The sequence below is a fragment of the Euleptes europaea genome, chromosome 16 (assembly GCF_029931775.1).
Source record: "Euleptes europaea isolate rEulEur1 chromosome 16, rEulEur1.hap1, whole genome shotgun sequence".
NCBI lineage: Eukaryota > Metazoa > Chordata > Lepidosauria > Squamata > Sphaerodactylidae > Euleptes > Euleptes europaea.
Window position 1 is genome coordinate 47,709,354 of NC_079327.1, and position 25,681 is coordinate 47,735,034.

The 25,681-nt window shown below is 40.7% G+C and overlaps 1 protein-coding gene across 6 annotated transcripts in view; it reads left to right on the forward strand.

Annotated features, from left to right (window-relative positions):
- The window catches only part of CNKSR2 (connector enhancer of kinase suppressor of Ras 2), a 227,681-nt gene that overhangs the window by 113,322 nt on the left and 88,678 nt on the right, over nt 1–25,681 (forward strand). For 5 of the 6 annotated variants that reach the window (XM_056861670.1, XM_056861672.1, XM_056861671.1 and 2 more), the window contains one exon: nt 6,996–7,064. The exons of the other annotated variant lie outside the window; for it this stretch is intronic. In XM_056861670.1, coding sequence (XP_056717648.1) covers nt 6,996–7,064 — 69 coding nt within the window. The remainder of the gene's footprint in view (nt 1–6,995; nt 7,065–25,681) is intronic. 6 annotated transcript variants of the gene reach the window in all.

Here is a 25,681-nt window from a genome sequence, read left to right on the forward strand (position 1 = left end):
ATTCACTGAGGTCAAACACCTTTGCCCTGATTTTTGGATTATGCTAAACCTCCTCCTCCTTGCTTGCAAACCTGTGTGTGTTGACTGCAGATAATCTAAAGCATGCTCAGGGGAAGGAGGGGTGCACGGGGGACAGAATAATTTGAAACAGTTTAGGTATAGCTCATTCTTGTGACATACATAAATAATCAACATTTTCAAGGAAGGGGAAAATGTCTGTTTTCACATTTTGTTGTGAAATAGAGGTGCATGTTTTTAATATGCATAGGATTTTCTGCTGGTGCTTTCCATGGTACAAAATCATTTCCATCTGACCAAATTTTTGTGAGGTATGTTACACTGACAGAGTACTTGGCCCAAATTTACCCAGTGAGCTTCATGGCTCAGAGGAGATTTGAATCCAGGTCTCTCCAATACTATTTTGACATTCTAGCCACTACACTATACTGGCTCCCCCATCCACACACACCTTTTGTGAGTTTTGTCTAGAATTGCTGGTCTTATTAGGGATCTGAAATTAATCTCCTGGAAATCTGAACCCCAGAATGAAGGCTTCCTAATGAAAATCCCTATCGCTGAGCATTTCACAGATAAAAATGGGGACACACTTGAAACGTCCTTAAGGTCACTGGCCACAGCCTTGCATCACCCAATTATACCCCTCTTGGAAAGCTCTGTTGCCTCTGCTGGATTCATTTAATTTGTGATAGCCTGCCTGCACTGATTTACAAGAAAAGGAAGTAATTGTTCTTTGAGTTAAACATATGGTAGAAAATATAATAGCCCTACAGTCTATAATAATCAACCGTTAAAAATATACATTAGCAGCTGCAGTGTGTGACTTGGTAGGGTGTGCACTACATGGTGCCTTTGCTTCATTTGTGTAAGTTCACATATGTGTGTGTGTGTGTGTGCGTGTGCGTGTGCGTGCACATGCACACCTGTGCACTAGGCAAGATATTTTCCCCTGTGCAGGTATTTATCAGCTTGAGGTTGGAAGAAGGGGTTGAGCAATGAAGAACAGCAATGCTAGCATCTCACACGAACAAAATTCTACTGAGGCATCCCTAGAAGGAAAACATGAGGGTTAGTTCTTTAACTAAAATGGGAGGCAAAATAATAGGGACTGTCCCTGGGGGGGAAAGACAGTTGGAACATAGGAGGATGATTGGTTAATTTAAATTGTTCCGTAGAGTGACTCACAAATGCATGTATACACTGTTTCTCTAGTAACACCCTCATCCCTGCCTGTCATTCATTTGCTCATACACATATGTGACCTTCCTCACATCAACACATTTGAAACAGCCTTTGCTGAAGGAGCTGTTAGTTAGAAGGCACAGGTTCACTTTCATAATCATTGAGAAACCCCCTTGAACTAAGTTACTTCATCTCATTCGAATGATATATCACATAGATAAGTCTGAGGAAAGAATATGGAGGCCGTCAGTGAATTGTAAGAGTGTGTGAAAGAGAACTGATGAACCACCACAGCTTTGTTTGTTTCTGGGGTTTTTGCTTTCTGCTGAAGCAGTTTCCACTAACAAACAGGTCAATAGATTTTTGAACTAATTAATCTCCCAGTACACTCACATGGATTCTTTGGATTGAGAAGTGCATCACTACAACATTAATGTGTATATTATAAGGTCTTTGCAAATGCTGTCTTCCTTTTAAGAAAAAAGTGTGTGTGTGTGTTATCATCATTATTTATCTGATTCCAAGACATCTGCATGAAATTGTAACAAAGCATAGAAAATAAAAATTATCTTACTTCCATGAATTTTATACTGTTGATCTATCTCAGGGCCTTATAAACTCCTCAAAGCAAGAAAAAAACAAAAAACAAATTTATTGCAATATAATGTAATTTGCCTCACTTCATAAATGTTGTTCAGTAATAGCTAAGTCATGTTTGTAAAAAGATGCATAAGTCCTTTCTAGTTTGCTCTTAAAAGGTACCACTTAGAGTGAACTTCCTGCAGCCTCTGGAATCTAACTACTTCAGATGCTATTATTCTGGTCATTGCTGACAAAAACCATTTTCTGCAATCCTGAAGTGGCTTTGCACAAAGACTCACTTTGCCAGAATGACTTTGTGTTGCATTTTGTACAGAGATATAGATGTTTTCCTTGTGGGGACAGACTTGTGTAGGTCCCCTGATACCACAGTGGCTGCTAATAAGCACAGCAGTGACAGGGCTTCCTCACAGCAGGTTAAAACACTGCAATTTAATAGTGTTATGTTGATATACCATTATACTAAAATATGCATCAGGCTCTCTGAGTTCCCAGCTTTCATTTTGAAAATAAGTAAGTCTCTATTCCATTTTGTTACAGAGATATCCTTTTTTTCAAATATATCTCCTAAAGGAAAGGGGCTAGAGAAAGCTGGGAATTCAGAGAACCTGGTGCATATTTTGATATAATGGTATATTGGTATAATGCTACGAAATCACCGATTACAGGAAAAAAGAAAAACCCTCTATAGTATGGGAGAGGAAATGGTTACCATGGGGAAATGGTTGCTGTGTAAGCAGGACAAGGAAAACCTGAACTTTTGTTTCACAGAGCAGCCGCCCAGGCTTTGCTGGGATCTTTCCCAAAACTTCAGAGCATAACAGGTTTGAGAAAGATCAGAGAAAAGCCAAGGAAACCTCAGGCGGTCCATGGATGCACCATGATGCTGCAGGGAAGCAGGAAAAACAATTTTCAATAGCACCAATTTCAGGGCAAATAACCCATGGAGAAACTCCCACAGATAACACCAAAAAGCCAAGTTAGGGAGTCTGGATTTTTCCATGATCAGCCTTGCAGAATTCCTCTTTTCTCTATGTTGTATTATAGACTACTGAATTGTTCCTTTAAAATTTCTTTATAGGGCTAGCAAAACAAAGTTTGCTCACATTTTCATTATTTTGCTTTTTACTGGGTAGGTAGGATTAAAAGTGGGTGGTATGTAGAGATTGTGACAAAGGTGTGATATTAGGTACAGTCAGAAGGATCTATGGCATGGATCCAGAGCTGTGCAAGCTGGAACATTCATTTCCATTTGCTCAAGATCTTGTGCAACACCCAGCATTTTCCTCCTTCTATATTATAGTGCCCAGAAATTGATACACAATGTCTTGCACAAGTGGAAAAGCGAATGGAGATAAGTTTGACTTCCACTTGTACAAGATCGCTAGAGGAAGCAGGAGTTCTGCACTGGATCCAACCTATTATATGTTATTAGAGTTTGAAAACATTTATTGTAATCCTTTGCAGTTTTCAAGGCACCCGAATCCAGTCATTCCAAATAACATGAGTTAGAAACATCAGTTTCTAGTTTTGACATTTTATGCCACATATGGACATGTAGTATAGTTATTTTTCAGGGTTGTAACATTTAGTTGATTAGTAGGATAGATTAATTGATTAAAAGCCTTAGCTTGATTAAAAAGTTGTTGCTGAATAAACAGGTGACAGATTTTAAATGATTTTTTAAACAATTATTTACAAAAATGGTGAGTGACAGGTATGGTCTTAGAGGAAGCATAAAGGGAGGGAATCACTGTTCTAAAATAGAGCCTAATGGAACACATTCATGAATAATTTTAAAAAGTGTGTTTCTTTCAGAATTGTTGTTTTTATATGTATTTATGCAGATTAATCAATTAATAAACTAAATCACTAGTTCTTAAATGTGCTGAACTTTTATTGGATTGTGTCCTTAGTTGCTGCATTACCAGTACATTTAAAAAAAAATATTCTGGGGTCCAGAAGAAAGTCTTAGCAAGGAGATGAGAGAAATTCTTTCTGATAAATTCTGAAAAATGCTTCCTGATACTTTAAAGGTGCATTCCTAAGGGGGGATCCAAATTGGCTCAGGAGCCGATATGACCCTGTGCCTGTGTAAGTGCCCATTTATCCTATGTTAACGGGCACTTATGCTGCCATGAGGGGCATTTCCCCCACCAGCTCAGCCTCCCGCTGGCATTCACCTGGCGCAAGTCCCTGTGGCGGCGTCCCGGGAGGTGTTCCCAGGGGCAGAGCTGCCTTTAAGCAGCTACCTAGTCCCTTTCGGCCCGCAAACTGTTGGCATAGTCCTGTTAAAGGCAACGGGGCTTTTTTTTGCCCTTCTATTTTTTATTATTTAAAAATTGGATTTTTGTCTCTGCTGTGACTAGGAATCCTCTTAGGCGGCAGCGTGGCTGTGCCATGCCTGGCCGCCACACAACACCCCCACCCCAGGAATGGGCTCTAATCAACTCAGTGGTGTGGAACATATTAACTGTGAATGGGATCTTTGCCACCTTACCCATCCTACTGAAACTACTCCCAAAAAGCCATCCCTGAAGGATGGGATTCATCAGGATGACATTTGCTATGAGAGTAGCTACAGCTGGAGAAGGAGAAACCACACACACTTGCATCCCATAAAGTTTTTGCTTTTTTGCAGAATAGATTGTACAGAGGGGAGTAGTTTTGGCAACTCTCCCCACCATCTGCACTCCCAAGGATTCTCTGACCCTCCAGCCTAGCTGAGAAGGGGGGAGAATCTGGGGACTCCAATGGAAAAATAGACATGACAAAACTACCTTCCGTGAACTCTGTCCAGTTCACAGTTCATAAAATTTCAGCCTTGATGTTCTGGTGTTTCCAAGATATATTACAATGATGAATACTTGGATTGGGAGAATTATTTGTTGACCTTCTAGGCAATTGTATTTTGGGTGGTTTGGAAAGTATTTGAATTTGATTGTTCAGACTGGACATTTTAAAACATGTGAGAATGAAGTTTCAGATAAGTCCTATGCACAGTGTTTTTTTTTGGGGGGGGGAGTGTTTGCTGTCAAGTCACACCTGATTTACTGCAACCCCATAGGGTTTTCAAGGCAAGAGATGTTCAGAGGTGGTTTGCCATTTCCTGCCTCCGCATTACGCCCCTGGAGGTCTCCCATCCAAATACTAGCCTGGGTATGGGCCGAGAGTGTGTGACTTGCCCAAGTTTACCCAGCAAGCTTCTATGGTGCGAGTGGGGATTTGAACCTGGATTTCCTAGGTCCTAGCTCGACACCTTAACCTCGGCAGCATGCTGGCTCTCCAACCTAAATCTAAATCCATTGATTTTAGCATGTATAGACTGGAACACCACTGCACAGGATTGCAGTCAGGCCCAGGATATTCTGATGAGTGGTTTCCAGGACTTTCCACATTCAGGGAACCACCTTCACATTGCTTCACATTGGTTTGCTTCACATTGAATATATTTTTTTACATTCTGTGGAGTACTAGTATATTGTGTAAATTCACATGGATGCTGTAAAGTGCAGTGTTTGTGTACATAATGTGCCAATGAGGTCCATTGGGCCTATTATTACACTTCCCTGAGGATGCAGTGGAACATCAGTAATTGTCAGGGCAGCTGTCTTGAGCATTAGCAAGGTTTTCATTGAGGAACTTCTGATAGTTTTTCAAAGAATTCCAGGACTCCTAAGAACCATAGTTTGAGAACCACTGCTCTCATATGGAAGTTCATATACTATGGAAGTTCATGTACGATTAGAAAGTCTTAATTTTTATTTTAAACATGTAACACTATCCTGATGTGTATACCTGGAGTCAATAAATTAGAGACTCTTTTATGACCCAGAACTCAGCTAGATAGTTTCTTGAGCACATAGAGCTCTTTGCTTGATTTATACAGTATACTGATTTCTCAATAACCCTGCCCCCTTTGAGTGGCCAGTTTTAATGGTATTTTCCTCTCCAGCTGACTTTGTTTAAAATGTCTTGCATTTATACATCCTGGCTTAATGATTGTTTATATACCATAGTGTATGTTTTGCTACACAGAAATATTAATATTATTGGAATCTTTTTACTTGGATAGCGTAGACTTATTGGAAAATAACTTAATATAGAATGAGATCCTATTACAGAGTCCAAATATCCAGAGACATTCTTATAAAACTAGTTTCAGGAGGGCAGGCCATGTTGGTCTGCAGTAGAAGAACTAGATTCGAGTCCAGTAGCATCTTAGAGACCCCGAAGATCTTGTTGGTCTCTAAGGTACCAGGTCTTATAAAACTGTTTGACAGTGGTTTTAAAAACTCATGCAGTATACTGTATGAAAAAAACTAATATAATCATCGATCAATCCTTAATTGATATACTAGCAGAATGTTACCTTAACATTTAGATAAACAGAGGCTGCCAAAGCTTCTACAGTAGAGAATTCACACATTTACAACAGACAAATCTAAAAATGTATAACTGCTTCAAAGAAAATCCTCAGTTTCAGACCATGTATGGAGTAGACGTGTAAAGTAGCTGTCTTCCCACATTGCTATCATATTTGGGAAAGCAACTATTTTATATTTCTTATTAAAATAAGTATATTGTGTCTAACTGTTCAACAAATTCCCCTGAGGAAAATTATGAAAAGAATTGGGGAGCTGAGAATAACTACCTTTTTGGCTTGGTTTTTCTGTGCATTTTCAGAGGCCTATTTGCTTGCTTCTACATTCCAGCAAATGATAATCGTCATAGACATTTGCCTTTTTACATTCCCCCCCCCCCCCATGGATTGGACAACATATACTTATAAGGGGAAATGTTTACTTTGGGGCAAAATTAATGTTCTGGAAAAGAATGATTAGAGCATTTATGATTTAAATTAATTTTTGGGTGTTTTGGAGCTGTTACAAATGCTCACCATTTCTATGTAATAAGAGCCTTTTCAATTTCTTATACGACTATGTGTGTTCTCTGGATCTTTATCTGTGCCTATAAACATTCTGATATGAATCTTATTAAATGATTCATTGTGATATGCCCTAACAGTTCTTTATTGTATAAATTTAATTTCAAAATAATGAAGACATATTTTGCCTACTTGAAAATATAGAACTAACACAGTTTGCATAGCCTAACAATCTTGCTTCTGCTAAAGGAGAGATGATAGCCAGTAAGGACTGTATTCTTTATCATCTCTTTTATTTTAAATTCAGTCACCTGCAGATCGGTGTAAGAAAATCCATGCTGGAGATGAAGTGATTCAAGTTAACCACCAAACTGTGGTATGTATAATTGAATTCTGTATCACTTGAAGGCTGTGCAAGCTAATAATCAGTATATATTAAAATGTACTGTCTTATAATCTTTAGCAGCTAAAGAGATTTTAAAAATTACTCGTTTTGTCATTTTTATGAAAGACTGGCAAGGACTATGTAAGACTGACAATGTCATTAACTAATTTTCATGATCCAGAGAGACTTTACAAAAAAGTAGAGAGAACACTGTGTGCTTATGAAGCTGTGTCATCCATAGTCAACGTGGAGACTGAGTAGAGTAGATACGTTTGTTGTAACCACATGGTCATAACAAGCATAAAAGCAAAAGCAAAAATACAAATAGACTGATTGGGTAGATACCAGTCATTCTCTGCAATACCAAATGGCACTTAGATATTCTTGTCTTTGAACAGTGTAGGCTTTTACTAGTGTAAATATTAGCTATTGTCTTTTTGTAGGCTCGTGGCCAATAAAAGCTGAATCTGCTCGGCAACTAGCAACCCACTTTTGTGGCATTCCCTCATCAAGAAAACTTACAGTGCAATCCTAAGGAGACTTACACCCTTCTAAATAACTTGAAGTCAGTTGGTTTTGAAGGGTGTAACTCTGCTTAGGATTACATGGTCAGTGATACAGAAAAATAATGTTATGAGGTTAAAAAAAACATGAATAGGAATTGCTACCTAGGCAGTGCATATTTAGAAGCATCATAGGATGTCATCTGGGAAAGTATTGGGTTTTTCCCTGCTTTGTTCACATGGAAGGATAAAGGGTAAGAGGGATTTCTTTACATAATGTCATTGCTACCAAAACCTAGTTTGGGGTGGGATCAGTTCTAGGAATGCTTGTATATCCTGGATCCATGTTCAACCATGTCAAGCCACCCTTCAGTTAACATGTACTGCCACCACTAGGGCTGCTGAATTAAAAAAATTTCGGTATAGTTCGGATTCAGCTGAATTCAGCCCATTTAGATTCGGGATATGCCAAAGTCCGAACTCTCCTGCTTCGGGTCTGCAATTCGGCGGGAATTCAAAGTTTGGAAAAAAAATTCGGCCGAATAAAGCCATTAAAAACACAACCGCGCCTTTCCGCGGCTCTGGGGGGGCATTTTTGGGGGTAGAGGTCCCAAACTTTCAGCGGAGCTTCAAAGGACGTTTCTTGAAAGACCCCCCAAGTTTTGTAAAGATTGGGTCAGGGGGGGGGCTGAGATATGGGCCCTGAAAGGGGTCCCCCCCACCCTTAATGTGCATCTCTCAGCAGAGCTTGCCGCCCACGCACAAAGCTCCCAGCCCCGACAAACAGCTGAGACGTTTGCAAAGCAACAGACTGCAAAAGCAACAGGACTGCAAAAGCAACACAACCTTGTAAAACAACACCTTTGCAACCGTGCAAAGCAACACCTGACACCTGGGAGTTTGCAAACCATGGAAAGGGACAGAGGCAGCTAGCTATGCATAATGAGCAGGAGGGGTGGAATTTCCCCTTTTGCAATGGGACTCAGGACCAGGAAAATGCATTCTTCAAGTCACCATTTGAAAACCAGTTTTGAGCAATCATCAAAATAGACCTAACCGATCTTATGAATGAGGGAAAACCAGAAGACGCACAACTGAACCGCCCCCCCTCAAACCAGGGAGCGAGAGACTCGAGAGGGAACACACACCCCAGGCAGAACCGGCGAAAGCCCCCTTTGGCTTCCCCCACCCACCCACAGAAACTGCTCCCTCCCCACACACACACAGACTCTGCTTTCCCCCACACACACACATACCCAGGAGAAAAATTATAGATTAAAGCCCCCAAAGGGGTCTTACTGTGGCTGTCTTCTGTTCCATCAGGAGGGGCTGGGGAGGACTGGGTAATCCAAGACGTTTCCATTTAGGCACGGGACGTTTTGCTCTGGAGGAGATGCATACAGGATCCCATTCATCCCAATAGGGAAAAGGGGAAAGGGGAAAGCCCATATCTCGGGACCCCCTGACCCAATGTTTACAAAACTTGGGTGGTTTCTTAAAAAGGATTGTCTGAAGGTCCGCTCAAAGTTTGGGGTCTGCACCCCCAAAAATGCACCCCCTACAACCACCGAAAGAGAAAAGGGGGGAGCCGATATTTCTGCCTCCACTGAACCCATCATTACAAAACTTGGGTGGTCTCTTAAGAAGGATCGTCTGAAGCTATGATGAAATTTTGGGGGCTGCATCCCCAAAAAAGCGCCCCCTGCAGCCATGGAAATGGAAAAGGGGGGAGGGAAAAGGGGTGGAGCCCATATCTCGAGACCCCCTGACCCAATGTTTACAAAACTTGGGGGGTCTCTTAAGAAGGATCATTTGAAGCTCCACTGAAAGTTTGGGGTCTGTACCCCCAAAAATGCGCCCCCTGCAGCCATGGAAAGAAAAAAGAGAGCCCATATCTCGGGACCCCCTGACCCAATGTTTACAAAACTTGGGTGGTCTCTTAAGAAGGCTTGTTTGAATCTTTGCTGAAATTTTTGGGTCTGTACCCCCAAAAATGCGCCCCCTGTAGCCACGGAAAGGAGTAAATGTGCACAAGCACACCCCCCCACACACAGGAGGATTTCCCTCTCTCTCTCTCTTCTTCCCGGCCGGGCCGCACATCAGCTGATTCCTCCAGTACTCAATCCTGACTGATTGGCCAGAAGAAGACCCAGCTTGGCCACCGATTGGCCGGGGGAGGAGAATGCTGCATACTGACGGTTATGCGGCTTACTGACGGCCCCGAATTTGCCGGATTTATTCGTGAACTCACGAACTCGCTGAATTCGGCTCCCCCGGTTTCCCGCCATTTTTGAGTTCGGTTCCTCCCGAACTAAAAACCGCTGAATCAGGGGAAATTCAGCTGTTTTTCAGTTCGGGCCGAACCGAATCAACAGCCCTAGCCACCACTCCATAAGCCTAGGTCTGCCTCTGGCCAGATACCTGAAGCTGCCACTCCTTTTTTTAAGCAACTAGATTACATGGACAGCAAAAGGCTAATACAGATAATTTTACAAGGTTTGCAGACTTTTTTTTGTCAAAAACCATGTATGACTGGCAACACTTGAGGAACTATTTGCACTATGCTTGTGGTTGATAAGATCCAACATAATATCCCCATTAAATAGGCGTGAGAGTAGGAATGGAATCTTGATGTTCAGAGTCAGTAAAGTTCTGTGTTTGAGGGTTACACATGTGCCCTACTTAGGCCTCCAGGGACATCTGGTTAGCCACTTTGTGAAACAGGATGCTGGACTGATCCAGCATGACTTAAGTTCTGCTTTGGGTTTCTTAGTAACCATCTTCCCACCTAACAGGATCATCTCATCTTTCATTTCTACACACAGCATTTCAATTTTTCTGCTAACCATTCCACATTGAGACTTTGGGATAGCTTTATGAGTCTATGTAAGTATAGAGTAGGATTAAGAGGCAAAATGTAAGACTCCTTTCAACTATGCTAGGAAGCCAGCCTGCAGAAAACAATGGAAAAAATGTTGCTTGCACATGCTGGTAGATAAGGCTACATACACTGGTGGGGAAGTGGCAGAAACCCTAGGCACCCTGTGTGTCCTGCAAAGGTAGAATAGACATATAAGCTTCCCTCATGCTCCCAACAATAGTAAAATGCAAACTACAGACAAATATGTACATACATAATGGAGACATGACAAAGATCAGGGATGATGAAGGCCATCCTCTCTATGTGTGAGAGAGAGAGAGACACTGATTTTATCTGTGAGATCTTCCAGACATCTTTAACGTATTTAAAAGTCGCATAGGAATGCCCAACATGCTGAAGTTAAGGCAAAAGAAAAACAAAATGTATGGGTGAGGAACTGTAATGCTGATTATCCCCTGACCTTTACTTTACTGAACTACACTGTTGGAAACATATTTAAACAGAGCACAGTGAGGTCAGGGGGGTAAGAAGGGGCAATGAATGTTTACCTCATATAACTGTGTTTAAATGTAGACTCTGTGTGAGGATGCTGAGAAATATTGTGCCCTTGCACACCTTCCTGTGCCAGCTTTGTAAGAATGGAACGGGGATACTTAGTCCTATGTGCCTGACGTTTGGCAGGTTGAGTAGTTCGGTTCCAATTTCATCAGTTGGGTGGAGTGGAGGAGTTAAGCCTGAAAATGTGCTTCCCATTTAAACGAATGGTGCTGACTATTGGATTGCATTCCTAATATGATTAGCTTCAATCCCAGAATTAAAGAACCTGACTCAGGGTTTTTTTTAGTCTCATAAAACTCAGATTTCACTTTGTGGTATGTTTGTTTGTTTGTTTGTTTGTTTGTTTGTTTGTTTGTTTTGCAAACCCTATTGTGGAGATAGTATCTGTGTTTAATTTTAATTTGTTTAATTTAATTTTACATAGACTTTTAAGGACTCTAAACTGAACCAACAAATATATATACAAACATAAAAATATATATGTACCAGTGAACAGAGTGGATTATACTTTGTGTGAAGGGTCATGGCTTGCACTAGAGTGGACATTTTACATGTTATCACACATTATACTGTATGTATGTGTGTGAAATATCCTCCACCTCTGGCTGCATCTCCTGTGCCACATTGCATGCAATTCCAGATGGTACTCTGCCACTCAGGAGCAGCATTCCATTCATGTAAGTGGCTATAGTAGGGAGGTGGGAAATGTAGAAGTGGCTTCTGCTCCCACACAGAGATCTTTGGATTCAAGTCAGCTACTTGTCAGAACTTTATAATATACCATATGTTCTACTTAATATATTTTGACATGCTAATTCAGTGTGAATTATTATCTCTGTATAAAATAATTACTAAATCCCATATATGTATTTTAACATGAATCTGATGCTTATAAGTGACATTTTCCATTCAAATTAAGATAATATAAATCATATTTTGATTTGCTGTTGCATGAGGAAGAACAGTATTTCTAAACCACAGCACTGATAAAGTCTTGGAGTGTTGTTGTTATCTAGTCTGCCTCATTTTAAAAGTGACAGATAAAACACAAAAGTCATAAGCAAAAACTAGTTTTGGATTCATATTAGCAAGAAACTGACATAGCAGTCAGGAAAAGTCTGCTTTATAAAAGTAGAGATAGGTGCAATTCAGTATGGCAAATTTGACCTCACTGTGGGGTTTGGATAATGATATCTAAGATGGTTCAGAGTTGAGATGTACCTTTCTGGCATGGTATAATGTAACAATAGATTCCCTCCCACATCCTATGAGAGGATCTGTACTAAACAATTTTCAAGGCTTTGTCTTTGCAAAACTGATTAACAGCAGAGTTCGCCAATAAGGATCTTATTGAAGGAGATTTACAACCTTGAACTCTAATAATACAAAAGAGTAGGGAGTAGGTTCAGTTCTCTGAACTATTGAACAGCAAATCAGATAGAACACTTGTGGGATCTTTTATCTTCTTTTGGGGAAAAAAATCTTTTTATTGAACAAGCCAGAAAAAGTAGGCATGAAAAAGTTAACCCTACAATTATGGTAAAGATAACTGCTAGAATTATCAAAGTTTGTAGCATAATAATCATATTATAACAAGTAATAGTTATAAAAAAGTATCAGGTTTCAGCTTTTTTTCTCACTGCTTTTAGGGATTATTTAAAAAGCCCAAGCTACCCAAAAATCTCACCTAGAGATGTCACCTGTTCTTCTTCTGAGACTTCCAGCTAGAAAATCTGATTTGCTAGTCACAGGAGTGCATATTTATGGGAAAATATCAGTCTTTTTCTAGATAAGATCTATTCCAATTATGTGATTATATCTAGTTGGTTATAACTAAATGTGAGATAAGCAACATAAGTGCAAATCTGCCAATCAGCATGTGCATACGAGATACATCATATAGCAAGATAAGAATGCCAATCTTAACTCTTAACCTCTATTTAAAAAGCAATCTAACTTTTTTTCTGTAAATGTTTCAACTAACTGTCCAAGATGAGACTAGCTCTAAGCAACAGTTCATTGACAGTTGAAAAGTAAACTTGCAAACTCAGCAAGAAGTGAGGAGTGATATCATTGTTACTGCTACAATAGCAACACGTCTTTAGAAACCTTTTAATAATTGTATGGGTTAATTCACATTTCAGAAAGTATTTTACTTTGGATGAAATAGTTACAGTGGAGATCTTTTACTGTTGAACTGTAGACTAAGAACTTAAATATTACTTGCTTATAATGCTAGTGAGACTCTTTCCATAGTACATTATTTGTATTTTCTTGTTTCTCTTGTACGGGCAGTAATATAAACAATTTTTACTTCAAATTGTAATGATTAATACAGTTCCTTACTGGAATAATATGTCACCTTATAGAGTTTCTCTGCATGTTTTAGGGTCATACACAATGGCCTGTATTCAACCACGCATTGCAAAGGTTAAAGGGCCCTTAAGTTTTCTTAAGATGGTGAAGTGATTTCTACTGATTTCTCCCTCCCACTGCAGGTCTCCACTTTGCCCCTGTGCCCTTCCTAATTGTCAGCTGATCCCAGGAGCAGCATTTTGGTTGGCTCAGTGGGCTACAGAAGAAGGGGAAATTGGTGGAAATCTCTCCACCCTTAAGATAACTTAAATGACTGTAAGTCTTAGTCCAGCATGACTGGATCGGTGATGTGGGTCTTTGCAGAAAACATTGAACTGGAAACTCTTCTTGTGCCATACATAGTGTAATCTGATGTAACATGTTTATTTAAATCATTTAAATTATCTTAATGGAGAATGACAGTAGCTTGAGAAGGGTGTAACACTGCTTAGGATTGCACAGTTAGTCCCTGATAAAACAAGCAAGGTGCTGAAAGAGGAAGCAGTGGGGCAGGAGGGGAACTGTTCCTTCTTGTTGGCTATCACAATACCTAATAACCATGATAAAGAAGAACCATTCAGACAAGGAGGGAGAACATCATGCAGTTGCCTAGGTAGAGCACCACCTCCCACCACCAGAGCTGCATGACAAAGAACTATGAATATGCTAATCATAAAACTAACAATTTACAACAAAAATGCAGGAGCATAAAGTTTTTTTAATGAGTGATACATATGAATAGGAAACCATTTCTATTTCAAATGCAGGTAAGATATCTCATCTCTGTGTGATATTATGTACAGGTTGATCTTTAGACAGTGGTGGACTGTTTTGTGATAGATGTTTCGTGTGTGGGATAATTAAGTGTTCATTCATCGTAAAATCCTTCGCATGGAAAAAAAATATCCTTGACTTGCTGGTCTGATTATTTCAGAATATGTTTTAATCATAATAGAGAATGCATAAGGATCACACATACCTATCCCAGTGAGACAAAAAAAGGCATCTGTGATTGCTGTAACTTGTATGAGTTTTTTTTTTTAATCCACTATGACATTTTTGGTGTGTCATAAAAGGTGCTTCAATAAATTCCAAAATGCAGTTGTCATCAAAACGATGAAAACCTTCACCTGAGAGACACTCAGTAGTAATGACCATCAGTGCAATCCTGAGGGGCTGCTGGGGCTCTGCCATGGCATAGCCTCTGCCCGTCAATACTGATGGACATTTCGCAAAGGAAAAAGAAACTAGCTTGAAGCGATCTGTGCTGTTCAATGATAAAGCTTTTAGAATCAACCCCTTCCTAAGAAGAGATATGTTATCTTGTTCAGCTTAATCGCCAATAAGCAGGACACAACTTGAACTTGAACTAAGTTCTTTTTATTGTAAAAGCTGCAAACAAAATATATGTGCTGTGTAAATATATGTATATAAGTATTGAAAATAATATAACAGTATACAAGCAAGCTCTATATAATAAGGTTTTTCAGCCTAAGTATGAAACATACATACATACCAATCTCAATTTTCGAGACCCTCTAATCTAATGCAGTAGATTAGAGAAATCTGACATTCAGTGTTTTTAAGACTATATTTATATCTCTCTAATATAATTAATTAAACCATTCAATTCATTAAAACTTAACATAACGTAGGAATTAAAGTACAAAAACCCTTCAGGACCTGTTTAAAACAGGCTGTCTCCTTATCTCAGGCTGACCCGTTTCACCTTTGTATTCTGTTGGTGAGACCTGACTCTGATTTGGTATTATATGCTTAAAGCTTTGTGTTGCAGGCATAAGGTGTGGTGTTGCTTCTGATTGGCTTTGTGATGATAAGAACCGTGGTGTTATGACTTGATGTAACTTATTGGCAGTACACCCAGATTAGGAGGTATTTTATCCTAAATCATTAATACAGAGTATCAAACACAACTTAAATGAGGAAATGCTTTTCCCTTTTCATTAAAAGATAGGAACAGTCCTTGTAAAAGTAAGGCCAAATAAAAAATGCTTTATATGTGCAGAAAAAACATCATTTTGAATAACTAAGAATAAAGAACAGGTGAAGGAAATAAATGGCTTTCATATCTATGGGGCCATAACAAACTCCTCTCAGCACAGCCTAAATGGCATAGTGAGTGTGCCTGAATTCCTTCAACTACAGCGATATCCATTAATTGGAGGTGGTGCTCCAATGACTTCCCTATGATTGGCACACATCAGTGCAGCCACCCACCAATTAGGCCATGCCCTTCCCAATTTCACTCTTCCCCACAGGTGGAGTGCCAGAAGGTAGGGAGAAAAGACCTGCCAACACTGCAACTCCAATGGAGTTCCATGGCACAAGCAGCAGGAGCCCTGGAGACAATGCACTTTGGGGTGCACCACAGATGTGTGTTTCAGTCTCAGCAGTTGCAGAGTTCTCTCTTGTCAGGCAGTGTTACTGTTACCTACTTGCTCTCCTGATGTCTGCACAGTGTAGCACCTCCAACAAAGGCGTATCCATCTGCCCCATAGCTCAGTGTTTCAGCCCCAGGGAGGTGAAGGTGGCCAAAAGCAAAGACCACTTTTGCCAGGGCTGACCAGCATCAAAAGATAAGGCCGGGCTTGAACCTACATCTCCCTTTCTTAAGACCAACACCTTAACCACTGAGCCAAATGGGTGCACACAATGGGTGAATGGCATAGGGCATTAGAAATTCCACTGCAGCCCTGATAACTCCACCAGCCATATGGAACACAACCAAGACAGGCATGACCCAGTGGAAAAGCACTGGGATAGCAAGGCCAGGGTCCAAATTTGATCTCTACGTAGGGAAAGCCCCGAGGTCATCAAGCCATTCACAGCCAGTTTTGCCATCACAAACTGCATCACGGGATGGGACAGCTGTGCTGATGGGCTGCTCCTGCACCCATCATTTTCGGTGCCGTGCCCCATCCTACCATCTTGTTCCTACACTCATAGAAGACTCTCTCAGCTCCCTTGTGCCTTAGCACCCCCTCCACCCCAAGCACCCGTGCCCCCTGTCAAGCTACATGGTTTATCAGATGTCAGCAGTGGTGTGGTGGAGTGTGAAACCCAGACAACCCATGCAAGAGCATACGTATCCCCCCCTTTGGACCACACACCCAAGGCAGCAGAGGGGGTGAGTGGCAAGGGGGTAGGGAACAAGCCTCATCTGTACAACACCAATGACAAAGGAACACAGTTGTTGAGCACTCCAGATTATTAAACAACAGCAGGGAAATCATGAGAGGTCTAAGGAATGGAGTTGCCAGATGACATTGTGTAGTATGGTTCCTGTGCCATGGTAAGCTTCAGTGAGAGCTCATGGGGACAGGGAGTGATACACAGCATGCCTTGTCAGTGGGGTTGCCATGCTGGATGGATGGGTGATGTGAACAGCTCAGGATGGGGCAGGGAGTTGAGCTGGAACTGGCAAGGTAGCAGTCTTGTGGAAGAGTGGCAGATTCTATGCTTGTCAGCGCAGCCAACCTTTACCATACCTAGAATTGTCATCTTCCCAGGTCCACTTCTCATTGAATTGCTACTTGAAAGACAGGAAACAGTGACATGGGCAATGAAGGGTATGTGTCTGATGAACCACATGGTGCCAGTGGCCAGTAGAGTCATGATCCTGGGGCCCTGGTGGTTCGGTCCTCTATGATGGTTGGGGGCTCAGCATTCCAGGCTGTCCACCCTACAGTGCATGGTGTAGCCACCCAACTTAGGTTTATTCATTCCCTGTGCAGAGTTGCAGTGCAACTATGTCTGCTTCACTTGCTAGTGCTAGTGCAAAGGGCTTCCATCCTGTATGGCAATAGGTGCCGTGAGTGTTCAGCCAGCGGTTCTGCGGCACACAGAGGAGTGACTTCTTGCCATCCCAAACTGCAGTTGTACCCCATGTCCCCTACCTGCAGGGGAGATTGTACCCTTGCAGGGGGGCCATGCCCACAGTACATGGCTGCCAGCATCACTGCCAGCCCTTTCTGCACCATAGGCAGTACACCTAGATACACTGTCCTGGGGAAGTCCCCTTTTATATGACATGGGGTGTACTGCTGCCTCAAGCTGTGTTCATATACATGCATATCGCTGGCCTATGCTGTAGGAGTCTGCATTGTTAGGATTGCACTCAAAGAAGCAACCAGACCTGAATAAACATGTAGGGCATTGTGGACTTACCTGGGCGGCTCCGGGGAGAAGAGGGGGTGCCATAAGGGGGGGGCGCCGCTCATCCCACAAGACATCGCCTGCCCCACGGTAATCCTGGCGATCAGGGAGGCGTGGGGGAGTGACGTCAGGCGGCCGCCTGACCCCCGGCCTCACCCTGCGCCTTTTAAAAAGCGGAGCGCAGCCGGCCACCGTCCTCTTTTCATCAGGACGGAGGTGAGTGAGTACCACCCACCCTCCCTATTTTCTGATGTTGTATTTTTTTCCGTCACAGCTTTTGGGCGGTTTTTGCATGGAGTCTGATCCAAGATGGGAAGATGTGCCTTTCCTTCCCGTTTGTGGGGACCCCCATAAGGGGTCTTGAGATGGAGTACAACACCGTTGCCCAGCTGCGGGGCTTGTGTTTGGTGCTCCAATCCCAGGTGGCACTGGCTCCACACAGTGATTCCCGTCCTGGTGGGGCCATCTAAGCGCTTCTCCGGTGGTTTGCCCAACAGGCGGTTGGGCCGTTTATCGATGCTTTCGATATATCGGATGACAGGTGTGGTGATCCGATACTTGGATCCGACCTCATGGTTTTCTGCCAATGGTCCATTCTGTTGTGATCAATAAAAAGCTGTGGCCATTTTATTACCCAAAAGTACCGTGTGTATGTGTTTCTTTTGCTGTTTTATGTAACTATGGTTGGTGGGTTATTTTGCTGTTCCCCATTTCTCCGGGGAGCCATTCGCCTGTGGGGCCACAATTAAGAGGCAGGGAGAGAGGATTACAGACTCCTAGTCTGTAGCTGCCAGTTCTTCACTCTCATTCACCTGTTGGGGGGTGCAGTGCAGTGGGAGTGTGTGGTTACCACTTCACCTTGTGTCTCCAGAAATAAAGTACCTGTAAGGCTTCTGATTGGAGATGTGTTAGTCACAGTGCAACAATGTTTGCTCTCCCTCTTGGGTGTTAGTGCTAAGTGCTCCTTCTGTGGTGCTAAGTACCCTGTCTGTGCCTTTCCCACCACCATGGCAGGGTCCTGAGAGATGGACCCCTGAGCCCCACACCCTGTCAATTGAACTATACATGTACTGGCTGGCATTTATGTAGCGTATGTGTACGTGATTGAATGTGTTACGGGTGTGTCCAGCAACTGGGTAGTGGTGTGATTGGCTGTAGACATAGCATCCTGATGAATGTTGGAGCTTGTGGGCAGGACTGCAGTTGTTGGGAGCATCTGAACTCTCCTGCTGTATGGAAGCCTATAGGCTATGCCATGGGTTTTGTTGGACTAACTTTATGCTGGTTGTGGAGGGTGTTCCCAGGTTCAAGCAACATAGGGAGCCAACTAATTCCAGATGCCCCCAGGAACCTCTCTTTCCATGCTAGTGTATCTCTGGCAGCTGGCTGTGGTGACAACCACCATGCCTTCAGGCTACGCTTCTAGAGTCCCACATAGAGTGGCATAGCCCCAAGATCTGCCGACTTAATGCTTGGCTGGCTTCCTAAGTACTTTTAGCTCCAGACTTTAGAATTGCACTATTAGACTACCTATTCTTTCAACATTAATACTACTGAGTTATCTGCTTCCATTATTTGCTAGTAAGTAGGGATGATTGGATTTTCCCAGTAGGGTCCTATTTATAATGCAGTCTTTCTACATTCCTTATGGTTTGTTCAAAAAATCTTCCATCAATGTTTACCAACTTCAAGAAACAGAACCACAGTAATAGAGAGGAAATGGACCTCCCCTGCTGTCAGGCATAGCCTGTGCAGGAAATGCCAGGCATGGCCTGACCGAGATTGTTGTGGTTTTCCCAGGTGCTGGTCAAGGCCAGCTCTAACCTTGCCAACTGTGTGTTTTGACTCCGAACTCTGTGGGAATCTTACCTCAATGGGAGAGGGGTTGCCATGGCATCCAGATCTACCCTGATTTGGCCTATGCTCTTTTTATTATATGCCCTGCACCGTGCTTATAGTTCTCATTAGTGCCAACTTGACTCTTAACTGCTGTAAACCTGTAGATCTTCCAATAAATCAACTCTCTTTTGGACTACTCGTCTGTGGATGTTTATGGGATTATCACGGGACAAGTGCTTACACCTGCCTTGTTCTCTCCAACTTTTAAAAACTTTTAAAACAATTTTCCCAGGTATCCATGGTGACCAAGATAACTGGGCAGAATTTTTTTTATTATTTTAGTGTTGTGGTAAAGTAATTCCACAACATTAGGGATCATATGAAATGTACCCAATGGCTTTCCTGGTGTCTACTGAGCATGGGCACAAGAGAAAAAATAGTATGACCCCTGGTTGTACATTTTTATGATTATCTCTGGAAAAGCCCATCTGGTGATTCATTCAGATTCTCTATATCATGTAAGATAAATCTCTGTTCTAAGGTTCTCTAATGTGAAATATTTTCAAAATTTTAAGTACAGAGGGGTTGCACAATTTTGTGACCTAGTGATTCAAGGCATGCTAAAAAACTATTCTGAGAAGATGGAAGGTTATGACAACATAAAGCTACGTGCCAGCTAAACAAGGGTAGGAAGAGGCCTGGAAACTTTTTCAGAGCTGCTTATAAAAATAAAAAAGTTTAATATTACACAGAACCTAAACTTCAGTGTTCAGTTGATAACTGCAATTGGTTATTATTTTCTAGAGACATAAGAGTATGCTGAAATCCATTGCACTGAAATCCATGTTCACTGTAATGAACATGGTTTGATTTTTATACCAGAAGCTATCATGATTACCATATTTGGACTGTACTTCCATGGTACCACTCAACCAGTTAAGAATTCCCAGGGCTGAAACTGGGTCCCACATCATGTTTTCTGACAAGTGCTGTGAAGTGATCTGGACACTAGATGACTGTAGGCACACAGCAGCTCTAAAAAGTCCCACCCTTTGAAAGAGAGGCAAGTAATGGATGCTTCTCAGTCATACTAAAATAGCTACTCTAATCTAGTCTGATTCCTTATATAGACTTCAAATAGACTTTTTAGAAATTGGGTTTTTTTTCTGCCATGGAAAAAAATTCTAAGTCTGGCTCTAATTTTTGATCTGCAGTCCTGTCCTATGAAGCAGTTCAAACCATGATTGAACCATGATAGTCTTAGTGGTTTGTGCAAGTTCAGTTACGTGGCTGTGTACATGATAGCATATAGTTTAATATGATATATTAAAAATGATAAGAAATCTCAAGAATTGACTCAGCTATTTGCAAAACCAGTTACCACTCCAAGTAAGAGGATTCCTTCTTAAGCCAGAAAGAGTTAATCTGTGAGGCTGAAAGAGGACCATCTCTCTCAGAAACTAGCTGAATTCTCTGAGTGCAGAATACTGAATGGTCTTGTTTGTTATGCTAAATATTCAAAAGAAGTGTATCAAATAGTCTGTCCAGTTAAAGAAATCAGCCATGTCCTTTCTATGAGACCCAAGTCATCAGTAATGTAAAAGAGAAAAGACAGAGAATTCTCTGCAGACTAACTAAAAACCCAATTGAAAAATCTATGAGGGAGAAAATAAATTGTATTTTCCTGTACACAGTCTTAACACATTGGTTCTTGTAGGTTATCCGGGCTGTGTATCCGGGAATTTTCTTGGAAAATTCCAAGACCACGGTTACACAGCCCGGATAACCTACAAGAACCAATGAACTCTGATGTGAAAGCCTTCGACAAAGTCTTAACACAGTTTGAATTTTGGTGATGCCCATATATAATAAGGGTGGAAGGAACAGTAGTAAAGAATCTTGTTGCCCCATTATCTCTACAGATCCAGGAACTACCTCAAAGTGACTAGCACTAAACATTACACACCAATCAGTTCGTAATAATCACCTATAGTATAAATAGTATAAAGACATCTCTCCTACAAGGTCAAATTATAATCTGAGTTCACATAGATATTTCTGCAGAACTTTGCACCTCCAGCTACCTCAGAAGAAGCTAAGAATTAACTCTACAAGCCACGCTGAAGACAATCATGTAATTAGTTACATATGCCGAGTGACACTTTGGGCTTGTGTATTTTGAACAGCAGCCCTTCCCCTGCAAACCATTTTCAGCAGTTTTTGATACAACCATAAGGTTCTGCTGTTCCAAAAACTTTCAAGTAAAAAGAAGTAAAAGTCTTGCCAGCACGCACAAGTCATTGGAAAGAACCAAATAAAGGCAAGGGTTCAAAGAGCTCCTTCAACATGCATTATGTCAGTAGAATGTTTGACTTTTTTCATGGAACAGCTCACCCTTATTTTGCACCACAAATCGCTTTTTAATGTTCCCTCAGTTTGAAAAGCAATTTGCTGTGGCTCACAGGGGGTGGTTGCTTAAGAAAAACAACCCTTAAGCTCCTATGGACTAACTTCATGATTCTCTTCATTGTGGTAGTAGCATAAAACACGTCCCTGCTCTTTGGACCTCCTTCCATGCAGCCCCTAATTGGAGTGTCTGATCCAGAGTGGTGTCATTGTGTTTCAGGTAAATTCATAAATGATTTCAGCACACTAACTGATGATTACTTAGAAGTAAAAGCCATTTAGGATACTTCCAAGTAATGTCAAATGCATAAATCGTAGTGTTGTTGTATTGAAAAAAACATTTCTATAATTAATAAAATATCTAAGAGGTTTAGAATAAAGTTACTGATAAATTTCTAATTATAATGATACATCTGCCTACTCCAAGCATTTTCACAATTATGCCTATGAGGAGGACTTGAAATCTGTGGTTCTCTTCACCCTAAACTTCTGTATCTCTGTCATTCCAGGCTCTGCCTCTCTCAACTGTAACGTGAGTAAATGCATCCTGAGTCAGAGGTAACACCCACGTACTGCTTGGCAGAGTCAAACATTTGGGTCAGTAAAGCTTCCAGCTTAAAAGGACCTTTTGCTAACAGAGTATATTCATAAAATTGCCTTAGAAATGTTGTAAATTTAACTATAATTTATTATGATCCCTTTCAGTTTTTAAAATCAGACAGTGGCCTGCTAAGCAATGCTATTGCTTGTCAAGGAAAGTTTTGGTAAAATGCAAATTATATACCCCTTAGCAGTGCTGTGAAGGATCAGACTCATTTAATGGAAGAAAAGTGTATAAAAATGCGGTTTTCAAAAACTCTGGAGCTATTTAGAAAGGTTTGTTTTGGGGCAATTTTGCATTAAATAGTCAACATAACATTACTATAAATCATACCTACTGTATTTTATAATTCCTTTCACTTTTTTTTGGCCTTTGTTGTTTTGCTGCTCCAGACATGACATGTTAAATTTTGTACTGTACATTATAGTTTAATTCTTGAAACGTAATGCAGTACAGTATATTTCTATGATGAATAGTGTATTGATAGAAATTCATTTTTTCTTATATTAAATGTAGGTTGGTTACATTGTAGCCTAAATGTTATATTCCTTTGGAAAATAGACTGCAATGTTTGTTTTAATATAATCAGTTGTGTATAACAATCATGTATAAATATTACATAATATTTAGCTTAAAAGAATGTATTTATAACTTAGGACTGAATGAGGAGGTGGCCTAATAAGTGATGAAGAACCAGGGTTTAGTGGTAGAGCATCTGCTTGCCATGGAGAAGGTCAATCCCTGGCATCTCCAGTTAAAAGGATCAGGTAGTAGGTTATACAAGGACCCCTACCTGAGACCTTGGAGAGCCGCTGTAGATGTACTGACCTTGATAGAGCAATGGTCTGATTCAGTAGCCCTGTTCACAAATTACAGTGGATGCATGTAAATTTTGTGTAATATGGGTATTACTTTATAGCATATCTCACGTTTCATTTAACGCAGGTACATCAGAACATGTGATTTAAACCCCACATTTATCCAGGTTCTAGTCCCTGTTTTCATTTAAAAAGTGAATGTGCATTGGTTCTTTCATATAAACAGATTTGCAAATATACATGCAGGATGTTATGTGCATCCAAAGTAATGTGTGTTTCGCAGGGCCCGACTTGTTTTTCTATATTTCTTATTATGCTTGGTTATCAACCGTGATTTATATACCTTTTTAGAAATATGATGTTCGCAATATATATGTATTTAGCAATCATTCTTATATATTAAAAAACAAAAAAAATTGTTCTCTGGTTAAAATACTAACCAAGTGACTGCCACAGTCATTATGAAATTAATACTCCAGAATATCCACATTGTTGTGGGGATTTGAATGGTATGCTGCATAATTATAATAATTGGAAGAAGTGTGTTTAGTGTCTATAATTAAAGTCAAATTTGTTTCAACAATAGCTAAGATTTATTTATATTTTACTGATTGATTTGTGTCATTTTTATGCTCTCATTCAGCCCCATGTAGGGCCCCCATGGTGGCTCACAAGAATAAAAAAACAGAAAGTAATGTAAAATACAAAACATAATAATAAAAACCATCCATATGATACAAATAAAAGAGGACAAGGTGCTGCCATTAACTCAAAGGCATTCCAGAACAAGATTGTCAGTTTTGGCTCATTTTTTTCTGTGCCTTGATCTAAACAGGCAGGCAATAAGAGGGCAGAGAGTAAAGGTCTGGCGCAGAACAGCCGGGTACCCTGGGTGAGGGACACCAAAATACTGCTAGAGTTCTGTCCTTTGCAGAAATTGTAAAGGCTGGTATAGAAAGACTGTTGCAACAGCAATTTAAAGTAAATGCCACCAGACAGCACCTAGTATGATAATGGTTAAGAAAGGCCTCAGTTCTGGGAAACTAGAGTTTGGAGGGAATGTCAAGTTTTCTCAAAGAGAAAGTTTCAAGCTGCAAATGGGCACTCCTTTATCTCTGGTGCATCTCAGACATGCCCTGTTTGCTATAGCATTCTGGTTAGCTGAAGGACAGTCGTGAAAGGCTAGAAAAGAGAGTGTTTTTGCGGTGCCTGCTCTGCTGCAGGAATGGGGCCTAATTCCTGGTTGTCATAATTAAGATGTTCATGGGTAATGTAGATGTTCCCATACTCCATCTGAGATGGACCTGTTGGCCCTCTGAATCTGAGATTATGTTAACTATCAAAACAATTACTTAGACTCCTCAATATTTAGTAATGCCACTCCTTTTTGAATAATTTGAACAGATTGTCAGGTGCTTCATTTTTCTTCACTGCCAGGTGGCTCTTAAGGTATTCAGGATAACTGAAAGATAACATTTTAAAACCAGGCTTCTAAAATAGACTCTGTAGCTATAGGGTGTTACCGCATTATGTATTCCCACCGATGTATTAAGAGTTTGAAAATGTTATAAAAAATACTGTTTGCACTTTCTATGTATTCCCACCGATGTATTAAGAGTTTGAAACTGTTATAAAAAGTACTGTTCGCACTTTGTTTGGCCCCTTTAGTTGTGAAGACGTCTTCCAACCATTTTTTAACCGTGGCATCCAAAAACCCTTTTAAAGCGATGTTTTTTGTAACATTTTCAAACTCTTAATACATCGCTGGGAATACATAATGCGGTAACCCCCATAGCATAAGGAGGAGAAAACAGTTGGGAAAGACATGAAGAAAAATAAATTTTGATAATTTAATATAAATATTAATGCTGTGAAGTGCTGGGAAGAGAGAATTCCAATAGCATGATGCTATATAGTACAAAGCAGTAAAAGGTGAGAAAAGGCAAAGAATAAGGCATGAGTGAAGGAATGCACTACAAATATAATTAGGAGTCCCTGTGCGTTCATAAAAAATTTCTTTCACAGAAGTGATTGAAAAAGTCTGTGTTTGCAAGTATTATAACATGGCCTCTAGGTATGTATTGGCCTTTTATGCATGGGTTGGATCTCCCTGGTTGGACCTGGGTTCATTGCACATTAATGTAACCCGATTTGGGGAAAACTGTATGCATTCGCTTGAATGATCAGGGACGAAACTGTGTGCTAATTGAGCCATGAATACAGAAAAGCAGTCTCCCAAGCTCAAATCAAGTCCCACCCTTTAAAATGCTGCTCTGTAATTGGCTTACTTTGAAGTTCTCCCCATGAGAGAAGATTTTCTTCCCCCCAAACCCAACTGCCGCATAAAAAAGCATTTTAAGAACAAAAAACGGAGCAATCTGAAAAAAGGGGGGTGGAGAAATCCAACCCTCGTTTTTAAAAAGCCTTTCTTTTGCTCAGAAAGAGCTCTGAGAATTAGGGTTGCCAGGTCC